This window comes from Chiloscyllium plagiosum, unplaced genomic scaffold (genome assembly GCF_037043375.1).
Source record: "Chiloscyllium plagiosum isolate Xiang-an unplaced genomic scaffold, Cpla_swu_hap1 HiC_scaffold_46, whole genome shotgun sequence".
NCBI lineage: Eukaryota > Metazoa > Chordata > Chondrichthyes > Orectolobiformes > Hemiscylliidae > Chiloscyllium > Chiloscyllium plagiosum.
Window position 1 is genome coordinate 10059118 of NW_028270184.1, and position 16070 is coordinate 10075187.

Here is a 16070-nt window from a genome sequence, read left to right on the forward strand (position 1 = left end):
GTCCCACTTACATCATGTGGAGCACCTCGAAGATGTTTTCCGTGTCCAAGGCGCTATACAGATGCACATTGTTGAAGTTGTGAAGACTGAATCTCAAAGAGAATATATATGACAGGATTGGCGGCGTGGGGGGGGTTGATGCGGTGCACATATTGGAGGGGCAGGTTGGGCTGAGGAAGGCTGTCAGAGCTAACATAGCTTTAAAACTTCTATATATTTTAAAACGGTCAGCCATTACCCCATGAATTTGGATTGTTTTAATTGTTTTTACATGAATGGAGCAGTATTTTGTAGCTGGGAAGAGTTAGACTCGCTTGTCCCTCTCTCCCTGGCGATATTATTTGCAATGCATGTGTGGAAGGGGCTTTGAGATATTAGAAGAATCTATCATACGCAGTATGTGTATATGAGAGAATTTTTCAGGTTAAATTTTGGTGACAGTACTCACCCATTAATAATCACTAAGCTCAACGTCGTGTCATGGGGCCTAACAATTCCAAACAATTGAGTGTTTTTCACAGTCGCCTTCGTGCCCTTCCCCCCCATTGTCGGATCCTCTCCCTCACCTACAATGGGGATTTCCAATGTAAACATGTCACGGCACCTCCTCCTCCTGAACAGAGATGGCGCCGCTGTTGGATCTGGGGCAAGAAGTGCGTATGACATGGTGGTGGAGGTTGGGGGCGGGTGGGAGGGAGGCTTGAGTTACTGCCAATATCCTGCCGTCCCCAGCCCCCCGCGACTCCTCTGATCGCCCAGAAAGACACAGCGCGCGATCGAGGTGTCAGAGATCCGCAGCCCAGTGGGGAGGTGGGCGCTGGTGCCTTCAGGAAGGGGGTGGCGGTGGGTCGAGTGTGAGGGTCAAATATCGTTCTTCGGAGACGCGTATCTGCCCTGGCTGCACATTAGATGCTGGTGCGAGTGTGAGATGTCTGCGCTGTTCCCTTGCACACCGTTGACACGCTGTGTGTGTGTGTGTGTGTGTGCGTGCGTGTGTAAATGTGTGCTTGCTGACTGAACCAGCCCCACCCCAATCCAACTGTGTAATTAATAATGTGTTAATCTGTGTTCATACACTTGTGTAAAAAAAATTATATAAAAAAAACTGCAACTTATATAATAATAAAAATATGTTTAAGTGCGATTCTTTATTTTAAAAGCATTGTATTTTGCTGTTTGGGGGGGGGGGCACGGATTTTCCTGCGATCAAATCTTCCATCGTCTCCTGGTTTGTTCTAGAATCCCTCGGCAAAGGGAGGTCATTTCTCTGTGCCTGTGATTTTGGAGCATTTTGTCACAGGAAGAGTCACTGAAATCGAAAACATGAATTCCGCTTTCTTCCTCCAGATCTGCTGAGTTTCGCCAGCAATTTGTGTCTTTGTCACACCTTTGTCTCGCGCCCCCCTTCCCTTTTCCAACCAAGGCCCCCCCCCCCCATCTTCCTGATTTGCTACCAAGGTCCACACATGGTAGCTAGATTAAACCCAGTCCCTGAGTAGGACGCTGACTTTTATTTTAAAAACAGCAGTTTTCATTCATTTAGCACCTTCACTCCCTCAGGACACCCCAACGCACTTTACCGTGTAAACAGTAAAGCACAGAAGGGTGCCATTCGGTCTATCTTGTACATGCCGACCCAGATACCCTTTCTAATCCCATCTTCCTGCGCACAGCCCAGAGCCGTGCAGATGCTGGCTCTTTTTAAAACCGTTTTGGCTCTCTACCTCCACGCCAGCTCAGGCAGTGAATTCCAGGCACCCATCAGCCACTCTGTTTAAAAAAGAAAAGGTTTTACCTTGTGTCCCCTCTCATCCTTCTGCCAGTTAGCTTGAAACTGAGAGCCCTGGTTTTTGAACTCTCTACCAGAGGGAAACTGGCTTCCCCCCCCCCCCTTGCTTCCACTTTCTCTGTCTCTCTCTCTGTCTCTCCCACTCACTCACCCCCCCCCCCCCTTCTCTCTCCAAAGCAGTCCCTTCCTTCCTGTAATATGGTGACCAGAATTGCTGGAGCACAGTGTTCCAGTTGGGACCTCCCTTATACAGTTTCATCACTATATCCCTATTTTTGTATTCCGTTCCTCTGCCAATGAGGGAGACCATTCTATGTGCCTTTTTTACAACTTTATTGACCAGGACTGCTACTTTCAGAGACCTCGCACTCGTACACCAATATCTCGTGCTGCCTCTACCCCTCTGAGTATCTTCTCACTTATTGGATATTCCCTTTCAGTGTTTGACCTCCCTGACTGCACTACCTCGCACTTATCAGCGTTGAACTGTGCACCTATCACTTTCCTGTCCACTGCACCAACCCATCTGTATCATTTCAGAGCTTCAAGCTGACCTCTACACTTCACATCCAGCCAAGTGCTGTGATGCATTGTTGTACGGTAGTTAATCTGACTGTGTTTGTGCAGAGCAAGCTCACACAGTTAGCGTATGGTGAACATGTGTTTGCTTATGTTCTCGTGATGTTGCTGAAGGGTAGGTATTGATGCTGTGGAGAGCTCCCGGCCCTTTTCCCTCCAGTAGAGACTGTGAATCTTCTACACCCAGCTAAACACGCTGATACAACTTCTATTTAATGTCTCATCTGAAAGCACCTTACCCTAACCGTGTCACAGTTGGAGTCTTACTTTAAGTACCAGTCCTGGGACAGTTCAGTGCTCCTTTGGTACTGACCCTCCGACAGTGCGGCACTCCCTCAGTACTGATCTTCCAACAGTGTGGCACTCCCTCAGCACTGACCCCCCCGACAGTGCGGCGCTCCCTCAGCACTGACCCTCCGACAGTGCGGCGCTCCCTCAGCACTGACCCTCCGACAGTGCGGCGCTCCCTCAGCACTGACCCTCCGACAGTGCGGCGCTCCCTCAGCACTGACCCTCCGAGAGTGCGGCGCTCCCTCAGCACTGACCCTCTGACAGTGCGGCGCTCCCTCAGCACTGACCCTCCGACAGTGCGGCGCTCCCTCAGCACTGACCCTCCGACAGTGCGGCGCTCCCTCAGCACTGACCCTCCGACAGTGCGGCGCTCCCTCAGCACTGACCCTCCGACAGTGCGGCGCTCCCTCAGCACTGACCCTCCGACAGTGCGGCGCTCCCTCAGCACTGACCCTCCGACAGTGCGGCGCTCCCTCAGCACTGACCCTCCGACAGTGCGGCGCTCCCTCAGCACTGACCCTCCGACAGTGCGGCGCTCCCTCAGCACTGACCCTCCGACAGTGCGGCACTCCCTCAGCACTGACCCTCCGACAGTGCGGCACTCCCTCAGCACTGACCCTCCGACAGTGCGGCACTCCCTCAGCACTGACCCTCCGACAGTGCGGCACTCCCTCAGCACTGACCCTCCGACAGTGCGGCACTCCCTCAGCACTGACCCTCCGACAGTGTAGTGCTATCTCGTCTCCAAGTCTCTGAGCTGTGACCTGACTCCGAGGTGAGGGGGAAGTAAGTGCACAGTCATGTCTGTGCAGTGCTGAGACTTGCAGTTGACCAGCTGAGTGAGAAAGAAAGGGGTGGTGTGTATTGTTCCAGAAACATGAGAACTGAATATCTACAAGTGGTAAATGGCAGGGGTGTGTTGGACATGTTTCAGGCTGGGGAGGCGGGTGACATTTGATAGACTTTATATTGCAGAGAAACAGAGAGCAGTGGGGAGTGCCTGCTGGGCTTAATTGTAGGGTTCTGATGTGGAACAATCTGCGTGCACATTGCCCATTCAAAAACCGAGTGCAGACGACAGCCGGATCCACACCACGTGAGATCTGCTTAGTGTGGTGGAGTTTCAGTCACATCGCCACCTGTTTAGTCTTGTCCCAGGATTCCCCAGTGTCAGGTTTCAAATGCCGTCAGAGTTTGTGATGCCTACTGTGAACGCCAGCGCAGGAGACACAAATGAAATAGCTGGTTCACCTGGCCTGTCGACCCGGCTCTGCCCCGACTTATCCCGCCCGCTCTCCCTAATCCTTAACTCCTTCGCTGTTCAACAATCCATCTGTCTTTGTTGCAAAAGAAATGCGAGATAGCCTCAACTAGACATTCCACCGATTCCCGACCCTCTAGCTGAAAACGTTCTTCCTCAGCTCACTCTGAAATCTGCTCCTCCTTATGACTATAGCTTAATGGCTACATCCCCTCGTTCTGGTTTCACCCGTGACCGGAAACTTCTTCTACCTTAGCTTTTCCCCTTCCAAATTTTACGTGTTCCCATAAAACTTTCCCAATACCGCTCCTCTGGATTCTAATGAGTATAATCCCGGTCTACTCAGTCTTTCCTCATAAACCAACCCCCTCAACTCCGGAACCAACCTAGTGCACCTCCCCTGCAACCCCCCCCCCTCCAGTGCCAGTACATCCTTTCTCAAGTAAGGAGACCAAAACTGCACACACGCTACTCCAGATGTGCCCTCACCAGCACACTATCCAGCTGCAACAGAACCTCCCTGCTTTTTAAACTCCGTCCCTCTCACAATGAAGGACAATACTCCATTTGCCGCCTTATTTACCTGCTGCACCTGCAAACCAACTTTTTCGGGCTTGAGCTGTCCCAGGGTCAGGTGTCATGTCTCACCTTCCTCCCAAACCCACCCCGACTCAAAAAGGCTTCTATCTAAGGCAACACGTTAATCAGGGGCGACTTTAATTGGAAAACACAGCGAGTGTGTTCGGGACAGTTTCCTCGAACAACCGGGGGTCAAGCTGTTTTGGATCTAATGATGCGTAAAGAGGCGGGTGGAGTAAACTACCTCAGAAAGGATCATCTGGAAAACCAGAAGGGAAAAGCCAAAATAGAAGCAGGCCCCTTCGAAACGAGGCTGGGGAAACAGAGCATGGCGAAGGTGTTGAATAAATACTTTACCTCAGTATCGTGTGGAGTGTCGGGTGTTCATATCTGAGGATGGATGGTCTGGTAAAGGGAGCATTTTCAGCTTCTGCAACCTGAACCAAGTGCTGGGGCCCCTCTTATTGACACTAGTTATTGATGACATGGAGGAAGAAAGTGAATGCTCTACAGCCAGGTTTGTGGGTGACACATATAATCGGGAAGGCAAGTGCTGAGGAGGACCCAGTCACCAGAATAGGTTAATGAGTGGGTAAGACACTAGCCAGATGGAATGTAATGTGGGAACTGACTGTATCCCTACTGATGTTAAATCAGCTCCCTCACACTGTCACTCAGTAACCCCTCTCCCTCCCCAAAGCCCTGTTACTGACTGTATCTCTGCTGTTGTTAATCCAGCTCCCTCACACTGTCACTCAGTAACCCCTCTCCCTCCCAGCACCGTGTCACTGACTGTACTGATGTTAATCCAGTTCCCCCTCACTGTCACTCACTAACTCCTCTCCCTCCCAGCCCCTGTATCTCTATTGAAGTTAATCCAACTCCCTCACACTGTCACTCAGTAACCCCTCCCCCCCCCCAGCGCCCTGTGTTACTGACTGTATCTCTACTGATGTTAATCCTGCTCCCTCACACTGTCCCTCAGTAACCCCTCTCCCTCCCCCCAGCGCCCTGTTACTGACTGTATCTCTACTGTTGTTAATCCAGCTCCCTCACACTGTCACTCAGTAACCCCTCTCCCTCCCAGCACCGTGTCACTAACTGTACTGATGTTAATCCAGTTCCCCCTCACTGTCACTCACTAACTCCTCTCCCTCCCAGCCCCTGTGTTACTGACTGTATCTCTACTGATGTTAATCCTGCTCCCTCACACTGTCCCTCAGTAACCCCTCTCCCTCCCCCCAGCGCCCTGTAACTGACTGTATCTCTACTGTTGTTAATCCAGCTCCCTCACACTGTCCCTCAGTAACCCCTCTCCCTCCCCCCAGCGCCCTGTTACTGACTGTATCTCTGCTGTTGTTAATCCAGCTCCCTCACACTGTCACTCAGTAACCCCTCTCCCTCCCAGCACCGTGTCACTAACTGTACTGATGTTAATCCAGTTCCCCCTCACTGTCACTCACTAACTCCTCTCCCTCCCAGCCCCTGTGTTACTGACTGTATCTCTACTGATGTTAATCCTGCTCCCTCACACTGTCCCTCAGTAACCCCTCTCCCTCCCCCCAGCGCCCTGTTACTGACTGTATCTCTACTGTTGTTAATCCAGCTCCCTCACACTGTCACTCAGTAACCCCTCTCCCTCCCAGCGCCCTGTGTCACTGACTGTATCCCTATTGATGTTAATCCAGCTCCCACACACTGTCACTCAGTAACCCCTCTCCCTCCCAGCGCCCTGTGTTACTGACTGTATCGCTACTGATGTTAATCCAGCTCCCTCTCACTGTCACTCAGCACAATTGTGAAGGTTTCTCATGAGGAGAGAGAAGGAATTCATGCTCCAGCCAAGTCTGCATGCTGTCTGTTTAATTCTGACAAGAAAGGAAGTACTATCTATCTACAAAGTAAATGGGAGATGCACACACAGAGTGTACACTCCCGTCGCCATGAAATTTAAACCCAGATCATCAAGTCCTGGAATACACAGACATTCAAACATTCAACAGTAAAACAGTTCAAGTCCAGGTCGGAGCCATCAACAGGGCAGTGGCCACTCAGCCCATCACCTCTGGTGCTGGCCCTTGCACAGGGGTAGGGGTCCTTAAACTTTCTGTGGTTTAAGAAGCCCCTTTTTGAAACGGATTAGAATTGACTTGCCCTCCCACCCCCTACCAATCCACATAAATCTTGATCATTTGAAAAGTGCTGAATACAAAGGGATGATCTGAAACAGAGGAAGTATCCTGTTCCAGGTAACTTAACACTTCAGACTGGTTCTCTGTAACGCGAGTTCTCGGATGAACGCTTTGCCAAAGTGTGAAGCCCCTTGACCTGGATTAAGATCCGTGGCGACACAAACATTTGTCGCTGTGGGATAATTCCTCGGAAGCTGTCGGGAAGCCTGAAGCGAATTTACAACGCGTTGCTGCAGAAACATTCCTGGCCCTTGTGCGCTGCAGTCGTGTCGGGTACTCCAGTGTGTGGCTGTAGTGCGTTATCAGGAGAGGGCCACTGAACACTGGGCAACGTCCCCCTTCACTAAACAGCTCTGGGACGGAGACTCACTGCTGTGTGATCACATACATTCAATTATGAAGGGAGCTTTACTCTGTATCTAACCCCCTGTGCTGTCCCTGTCCTGGGGGACAGTGTAGAGGGAGCTTTACTCTGTATCTAAACCCGTGCTGTCCCTGTCCTGGAAGGGTTTGATGGGGGACTGTGTAGAGGGAGCTTTACTCTGTATCTAACCCCCTGTGCTGTCCCTGTTCTGGGGGACAGTGTAGAGGGAGCTTTACTCTGTATCTAACCCCGTGCTGTCCCTGTCCTGGGGAGTGTTTGATGGGGGACAGTGTAGAGGGAGCTTTACTCTGTATCTAACCCCGTGCTGTCCCTGTCCTGGGGGACAGTGTAGAGGAAGCTTTACTCTGTATCTAACCCCGTGCTGTCCCTGTCCTGGGGGACAGTGTAGAGTGAGCTTTACTCTGTATGTAAACTCGTGCTGTCCCTGTCCTGGAAGGGTTTGATGGGGGACAGTGTAGAGGGAGCTTTACTCTGTATTCTAACCCCGTGCTGTCCCTGTCCTGGGGAGTGTTTGATGGGGGACAGTGCAGAGGGAGCTTTACTCTGTATCTAACCCCGTGCTGTCCCTGTCCTGGGGGACAGTGTAGAGGGAGCTTTACTCTGTATTCTAACCCCGTGCTGTCCCTGTCCTGGAAGGGTTTGATGGGGACTGTGTAGAGGGAGCTTTACTCTGTATCTAACCCCGTGCTGTCCCTGTCCTGGGGGGGTATTTGATGTAGGGGGAGGGGAGGTGGGGTACAGAGCGTGTTGTAATCAGTGTGCGCGTGAAGGGGTTAACCCATATGTACAATGTGGCACGTCAGGGAGAGGGTTATCATGCAGTCAGGGGAACGGGGTGCACCGTTGACTGAAGGGGCGCGGGGCATTTAAGTGGTGAGCCCCCCCAAGGATGAGGGGCAGAGGTCTAGCCCAAGATGTGGATTCAGGGAGCCCCTCATTACCCCGACCGGACAATGCGCCAGTCGCTACCAAACTAGTCACCTCCACCCGTAACATCTACCCCGCGGGCGAGAGACGTGGTATTTCCTACCTCCCTCCCTCCCCCAATCCCCTACCGGTGAACAGGTGGCCTCTCTGAGACCTCGCCACTTGGTGCGGCCGCATTCTCTTGCTTGGCCAAGGTGGCAGAGAAGATGTCCAGGAGGTTGTCCAGCCCCAGTAGGTAACCATCCTCGCGGTTCCCCTCCTCCCAAGGCCGGTCGTGCTGCAGGGTATGGCCCTCAGGCAGGACGGTCGTCTTGCCAAAGTCGATCATCCAGACGTTGACACTCCCCTTCTTCTCGTGGACGAACAGCAAGGAGCTCCCGATGAACTGCCGGAGGAAGGGAACAACGCGTCAGGGGGGGGCACTGAAGACGGAGCGGGGGAGGGCGGGCGAGCGGTCAACGCAGCCGCTCGCCCGCTCGAGGAAAGTGTCCGCAATTTTTGTCTCTTGCTGAACCATCATAGAGATGTCCTGCACGGAAGCAGGCCCTTCGGCCCAACCCCTCCATACTGACCATAGAGTCATAGAGATGGACAGCACGGAAGCAGGCCCTTCGGCCCAACCCCTCCATACTGACCATAGAGTCATAGAGATGGACAGCACGGAAGCAGGCCCTTCGGCCCAACCCCTCCATACTGACCATAGAGTCATAGAGATGGACAGCACGGAAGCAGGCCCTTCGGTCCAACCCGTCCATGCTGACCAGATATCCCAACCTAATCTAGACCCACCTGCCAGCACCCGGCCCATATCCCTCCAAACCCTTCCTATTTATATCCCCATCCAAATGCCTCTTAAATGTTGTCGTTGTACCAGCCTCCACCACTTCCTCTGGCAGCTCATTCCATACACGTACTACCCTCTGTGTGAAAACGTTGCCCCTTAGGTCTCTTCTATATCTTTCCCCTCTCACCCTAAACCTATACCCTCTAGTTCTGGACTCCCCCATCCCAGGGAAAAGACTTTGTCCATTTATTCTATCCATGCCCCTCATGATTTTGTAAACCTCTATAAGGTCTCAGCCTCTGACGCTCCAGGGAAAACAGCCTCAGCCTGTTCAGCCTCTCCCTGTAGCTCAATCCTCCAACCCCGGCAACATCCTTGTAAATCTTTTCTGAACCCTTTCAAGTTTCACAACACCTTTCCGACAGGAAGGAGACCAGAATTGCACGCAATATTCCAACAGTGGCCTAACCAATGTCCTGTACAGCCGCAACATGACCTCCCAACTCCTGTACTCAATACTCTGACCAATAAAGGAAAGCATACCAAACGCCTTCTTCACTATCCTATCAACCTGCGACTCCACTTTCAAGGAGCTATGAACCTGCACTCCAAGGTCTCTTTGTTCAGCAACATTCCCTAGGACCTTACCATTAAGTGGATAAGTCCTCAAAATCCATGAAGGATCGATCTGCACAGGGACACTGTAAAGATTCAGTCAGACCTTATCGGATCACCAACTTTCAGGAGGATTGTTTGTACTGGCTGAAGGCAACAAGTTAGGTTCATAACCACGGGGGAGCACGTCTGATTTGGCAAGGGCTGGAGCGAAGATTTGGCTATTTCCTTCCCTCCATGATATCTGGTCTTTCTGCAGCATCGCAGCCAGTGATGGTGCAGTCAGTGTGGGATTACTGGCGTTTGATAAGGTTCCCCACGGTAAACTAATAGAGAAAGTGAAGTCACATGGCGTGCAGGGTGTTCTAGCTAGGTGGATAAAGAACTGGTTGAGCAACAGGAGACAGAGTGGTAGTTGAAGGGAGTTTCTCAAAATGGAGAAAGGTGACCAGTGGTGTTCCACAGGGGTCAGTGCTGGGGCCACTGTAGTTTGTGATAGACATAAACGATCTGGAAGAGGGCATTGGTGGTCTGATCAAGAAGTTTGCAGATGACATGAAGTTGGTGGAGTAGCAGAAAAGCAAAGAATACTGTCAAAGAATATAGATAGACTGGAGAGTTGGGCGGAGATGTGGCAGACAGAGTTCAATCCAGACAAATGTGAGGTGATGCATTTTGGGAAGTCTAATTCTAGAGCAAAGTATACTGTAAACGGAAGAGCCTTGGGCAAAGTTGATGGGCAGAGAGATCTGGGAGTTCAGGTCCATTGTACCCTGAAGGTTGCTGCACAGGTGGATAGAGTGGTCAAGAAGGCATATGGTATGCTTGCCTTCACTGGACGGGGTATTGAGATAAGAGCTGGCAGGTCATGTTAAAATTGTACAAGACTTTGGTTCGGCCGCATTTAGAATACTGTGTACAGTTCTGGGTGCCACATTACCAAAAGGGTGTGCATGCTTTGGAGAAGGTGCAGAGAAGGTTAATGAGGATGGTGCCTGGTATGGAAGGTGCTAGCTAAGAAAAGAGGTTGAGTAGGTTAAGATTGTTTTCATTAGAAAAAAGGAGATTGAGGGGGGGACATGATTGTGGTCAACAAAATCATGAAGGGTATAGACCGGGTGGATAGAGATAAGCTTTGTCCCCAAGGTGAAGGATTCAATAACGAGAGGTCACGTTTTCAGGGTGAGAGGTGACGGTTTCAGGGTGAGAGGTGAAAAGTTTAAGGGGGATACACGCGGCAAGTACCTTCACACACAGGGTGGTGGGCGTTTGGAACGAATTGCCAGCAGAGATGGTAGAGGCAGGCACGGTAGGTTCATGAGTAGACAGATGCACGAGTAGGTGGGGAGCAGAGGGATACAGATCCTTGGGAATTGGGTGATGGGCTGAGACAGTGGGTTTGGATTGGCACAAGCTTGGAGGGCCGAAGGGCCTGTCCCCGGGCTGTAGGCACTGCAGCCGATTTGTACAGAGCAAACCTTCGGAAACGCCACTGAGAGTTTAGCTCAGTTGGTCAGACGGCTGGCTTGCGACGCAGGGTGAGTATGGGACCAGTTGCTAAACTAGCTGAGGTTACCAAGAAAGACTATCTTTCTCAACCTCTCCCCTCAAGGGAGACCCTCAGGTTAAACCCACCACCAATCGTTCATCTCTCTCTCTCTCTGTCTCTCTCTCTGTCTCCAGTGACGGAGTAGCACAATGGTATGGTAAGACTGTGGTGATTTTACATGTTCCCTGTCATGGATCAGGAGGGTGACATCTCTTCTCATTCACTCCCATTGTACACAATCCCAATGGATCCAAACCCCTTCCCATTCACTCCCATTGTACACAGTCCCAATGGATCCAAACCCCTTCCCATTCACTCCCATTGTACACAATCCCAATGGACCCAAACCCCTTCTCATTCACTCCCATTGTACACAATCCCAATGGACCCAAACCCCTTCCCATTCACTCCCATTGTACACAATCCCCAATGGATCCAAACCCCTTCCCATTCACTCCCACTGTACACAATCCCCAATGGATCCAAACCCCTTCCCATTCACTCCCATTGTACACAATCCCAATGGACCCAAACCCCTTCCCATTCACTCCCATTGTACACAATCCCAATGGACCTAATCCCCTTCCCATTCACTCCCATTGTACACAATCCCAATGGACCTAATCCCCTTCCCATTCATTCCTATTGTACACAATCCCAATGGACCCAAATCCCTTCCCATTCACTCCCATTGTACACAATCCCAATGGACCTAATCCCCTTCCCATTCACTCCCATTGTACACAATCCCAATGGACCTAATCCCCTTCCCATTCACTCCCATTGTACACAATCCCAATGGACCCAAATCCCTTCCCATTCACTCCCATTGTACACAATCCCAATGGACCTAATCCCCTTCCCATTCACTCCCATTGTACACAATCCCAATGGACCCAAACCCCTTCCCATTCACTTCCATTGTACACAATCCCAATGGACCCAATCCCCTTCCCATTCACTCCCATTGTACACAGTCCCAATGGACCCAAACCCCTTCCCATTCACTCCCATTGTACACAGTCCCAATGGACCCAAACCCCTTCCCATTCACTTCCATTGTACACAATCCCAATGGACCCAATCCCCTTCCCATTCACTCCCATTGTACACAATCCCAATGGACCCAAGCCCATTCCCATTCACTCCCATTGTACACAATCCCCAATGGACCCAAACCCCTTCCCATTCACTTCCATTGTACACAATCCCAATGGACCCAAACCCCTTCCCATTCACTCCCATTGTACACAATCCCAATGGACCCAAGCCCATTCCCACTCCCTCCTGTTGGATTGAAGTTTCGGGGAGCTTGCTATGTGTCAATGGGCTTCTTGCATGTCACCAGGGACACTCTGATTGCTCGGTTTTATTCACTAATCAAGGGGTAACTTTGGGAAAACAGCAGGGTGTGGGAAGCCAGGAAACAGGAGCTGACAAACACAGAGAGAGCTCAGACATAGAATCCCACCCTAACTCCTCCTTGCGGGACTGCAACCCGCGCCTTGTACTGACCTCACAGCAAACGTGGAACCTACCTCATGACATCTGAAAAACGGAGACTGTAGTAATGCCTCCTTGATGGCATTTAATCGATTTTCATAGGCTTTCTGAAAAACCAAGAGACATTGTTGAGAATGTGGTACACACCGTCCTAGGTGTGAGCATATTTCTAGACAGGAAAACTGCCCACGGCTCTCACTTAACCTCACAGAGAGCAGACTTATAAAGGATAGGACAGGACTGGAGAGTTTGATGGGGGACAGTGTAGAGAGAGCTTTACTCTGTATCTAACCCCGTGCTGTCCCTGTCCTGGGCAGTGTTTGATGGGGGACAGTGTAGAGGGAGCGTTACTCTGTATCTAACCCCGTGCTGTCCCTGTCCTGGGCAGTGTTTGATGGGGGACAGTGTAGAGGGAGCGTTACTCTGTATCTAACCCCGTGCTGTCCCTGTCCTGGGGAGTGTTTGACGGGGGACAGTGTAGAGGGAGCTTTACTCTGTATCTAACCCCGTGCTGTCCCTGTCCTGGGGAGTGTCTGATAGGGGGACAGTGTAGAGGGAGCTTTACTGTGTACCTGGTCATAACATTGATTCTGTCCTGTTTGTTGTGCTGTGGGAGTTGAAAATCTGGCACACAGCTTCTGCGTTACCGGAGCTGGCATTCATCAGTGGCTAGGGTTCCAGAATACATCAAATTACAGCAGGGAACACAGCAGGGACAAACCCACAGGGAAATTACAATTCAGTGTTTTGTTGAGGCAAGGATTACCCGAGCTGTTTACAATACTCGAGGCAGGTCCCTGCAGGCTCAGTGCCAGTGTGTCAAACACTTCACAACAGAACGCCACACCCACACATTATCGATGCAAAGTACTGACATGGAAATGAGTGAAGGAATCAAATTCCACATCAAATGACCTTTTCATCAGTCTTGGATACAGAGTACAGCTCCCTCTACCCTGTCCCCCATCAAACACTCCCCAGGACAGGGACAGCACGGGGTTAGATACCGAGTACAGCTCCCTCTACACTGTCCCCCGTCATACACTCCCCAGGACAGGGACAACACGGGGTTAGATACAGAGTAAAGCTCCCTCTACACTGTCCCCATCAAACACTCCCCAGGACAGGGACAGCACGGGGTTAGATACAGAGTACAGCTCCCTCTACCCTGTCCTGATCAAACACTCCCCAGGACAGGGACAGCACTGGGTTAGATACAGAGTAAAGCTCCCTCTACCCTGTCCCCCGTCAAACACTCCCCAGGACAGGGACAGCACGGGGTTAGATACAGAGTAAAGCTCCCTCTACACTGTCCCCATCAAACACTCCCCAGGACAGGGACAGCACGGGGTTAGATACAGAGTACAGCTCCCTCTACCCTGTCCCCCGTCAAACACTCCCCAGGACAGGGACAGCACAGGGTTAGATACAGAGTAAAGCTCCCTCTACACTGTCCTGATCAAACACTCCCCAGGACAGGGACAGCACGGGGTTAGATACAGAGTAAAGCTCCCTCTACACTGTCCTGATCAAACACTCCCCAGGACAGGGACAGCATGGGGTTAGATACAGAGTACAGCTCCCTCTACACTGTCCCCATCAAACACTCCCCAGGACAGGGACAGCACGGGGTTAGATACAGAGTAAAGCTCCCTCTACACTGTCCCCCATCAAACACTCCCCAGGACAGGGACAGCACAGGGTTAGATACAGAGTAAAGCTCCCTCTACACTGTCCCACCATCAAACACTCCCCAGGACAGGGACAGCACAGGGTTAGATACAGAGTACAGCTCCCTCTACACTGTCCCCCATCAAACACTCCCCAGGACAGGGACAGCACAGGGTTAGATACAGAGTACAGCTCCCTCTACACTGTCCCCCATCAAACACTCCCCAAGACAGGGACAGCATGGGGTTAGATACAGAGTAAAACTCCCTCTACCCTGTCCCCCATCAAACACTCCACAGGACAGGGACAGCACGGGGTTAGATACAGAGTAAAGCTCCCTCTACACTGTCCCCCATCAAACACTCCCCAGGACAGGGACAGCACGGGGTTCGATACAGAGTAAAGCTGCTTCTACACTGTCCCCCATCAAACACTCCCCAGGACAGGGACAGCACAGGGTTAGATACAGAGTACAGCTCCCTCTACACTGTCCCACCATCAAACACTCCCCAGGACAGGGACAGCACAGGGTTAGATACAGAGTACAGCTCCCTCTACACTGTCCCCCATCAAACACTCCCCAGGACAGGGACAGCACAGGGTTAGATACAGAGTACAGCTCCCTCTACACTGTCCCCCATCAAACACTCCCCAAGACAGGGACAGCATGGGGTTAGATACAGAGTAAAACTCCCTCTACCCTGTCCCCCATCAAACACTCCACAGGACAGGGACAGCACGGGGTTAGATACAGAGTAAAGCTCCCTCTACACTGTCCCCCATCAAACACTCCCCAGGACAGGGACAGCACGGGGTTCGATACAGAGTAAAGCTGCTTCTACACTGTCCCCCATCAAACACTCCCCAGGACAGGGACAGCACGCGGTTAGATACAGAGTACAGCTGCCTCTACACTACCCCACCACCGTTAGATGGTCATGTGCCGATTCTGTACTGGAAGGGTGTGGACAACAACAGCAGTGAGTAGTGTTCCCTGAGGCTGCCTCCATCCCCTTGCGTTGTGACCTTGTGTCTGCTGAGCCTCTTCTGCCCCAGTGAACAGAAATCCCGGCCTATCCAGCCTCTCAAACCCTCCATTCCCGGCAACATCCCCGGTAAATCTCTTCTGAACCCTCTCCAGTTTAATAATATCCTGGACACAGTGTCCAGACGGGGCCTCACCAACATCCTGTACAACCCCAACTCCAATACTCAAAGGACTGAGCAATGACGCCAAACGTGTTAAACACTTTCCAAACCAGTCTGTCTCGATGTGAAGTAAACTTCAAAGATTTATGATGTGGAGTGGACAGTGTTGGACTATAATACCAGGTTCTCGTCCGACTGGTTTATTTGGAAGCACTAGCTTTCGGAGCGCCGCCTCTTCATCAAGTGATTGTTAGTTATGTTCTCCACCCCCACATCTCTCTGCTCGACAGCACTCCCCAAGGCCCGACTGCTGATTGTGAAAGTCTCACATTTATCCAAACCGCACTCCATCTGCCACTTCCTCAGCCCATCGGCCCAATCGATCCTTTTCTGACCCGAGATAACCAACTTACCAGGATAAGGGGGCAACCATCCGTGAAACGGAGCAGCACAGCAATGATCTGCTCCTTGGTCCTGGTCTGCTTGAAGTCTTTGAGGACCACTCCGTTGTCCATCTGCAAAACAGGAGGCCGCATGCGTCAGACTCCCGACGTCAGGCAGACTGGAGGCCGATCGGCCCATCAGCGTCCGTGCCAGCACGTCCTGGGGTGGAGGGCGGGCCCATCTGCCTGCACAGAGGATCTGAGAGCCTCTCCCCTTGTGGGGGGGGGGCAAGGAACATCTAGGTGTGACGGTTACCCCCCAACCTGGGCCCGGCCCCAACAACCGAGTTCGCGTCTCTCGGGAAGTCAGCATCGGTGCTGGGTTAACGTGGGACTGAAGGGCCACTTGGCCC

The 16070-nt window shown here is 51.7% G+C and overlaps 1 protein-coding gene across 2 annotated transcripts in view; it reads right to left on the reverse strand.

Annotated features, from left to right (window-relative positions):
* Positions 1-6100: 6100 nt before the first annotated feature.
* Positions 6101-16070, reverse strand: part of LOC122547734 (inositol-trisphosphate 3-kinase B-like) — a 46225-nt gene continuing 36255 nt past the window's right edge. Inside the window, exons 5-7 of one of the 2 annotated variants that reach the window (XM_087983727.1) lie at positions 15688-15789; positions 12490-12561; positions 6101-8388 (exon numbers count right to left, since the gene is read on the reverse strand). In XM_087983727.1, the coding sequence (XP_087839853.1) occupies positions 8128-8388; positions 12490-12561; positions 15688-15789 (435 nt within the window). In that variant the 3' untranslated portion in view covers positions 6101-8127. The remainder of the gene's footprint in view (positions 8389-12489; positions 12562-15687; positions 15790-16070) is intronic. The other variant, XM_087983728.1, reaches the window with a different exon arrangement.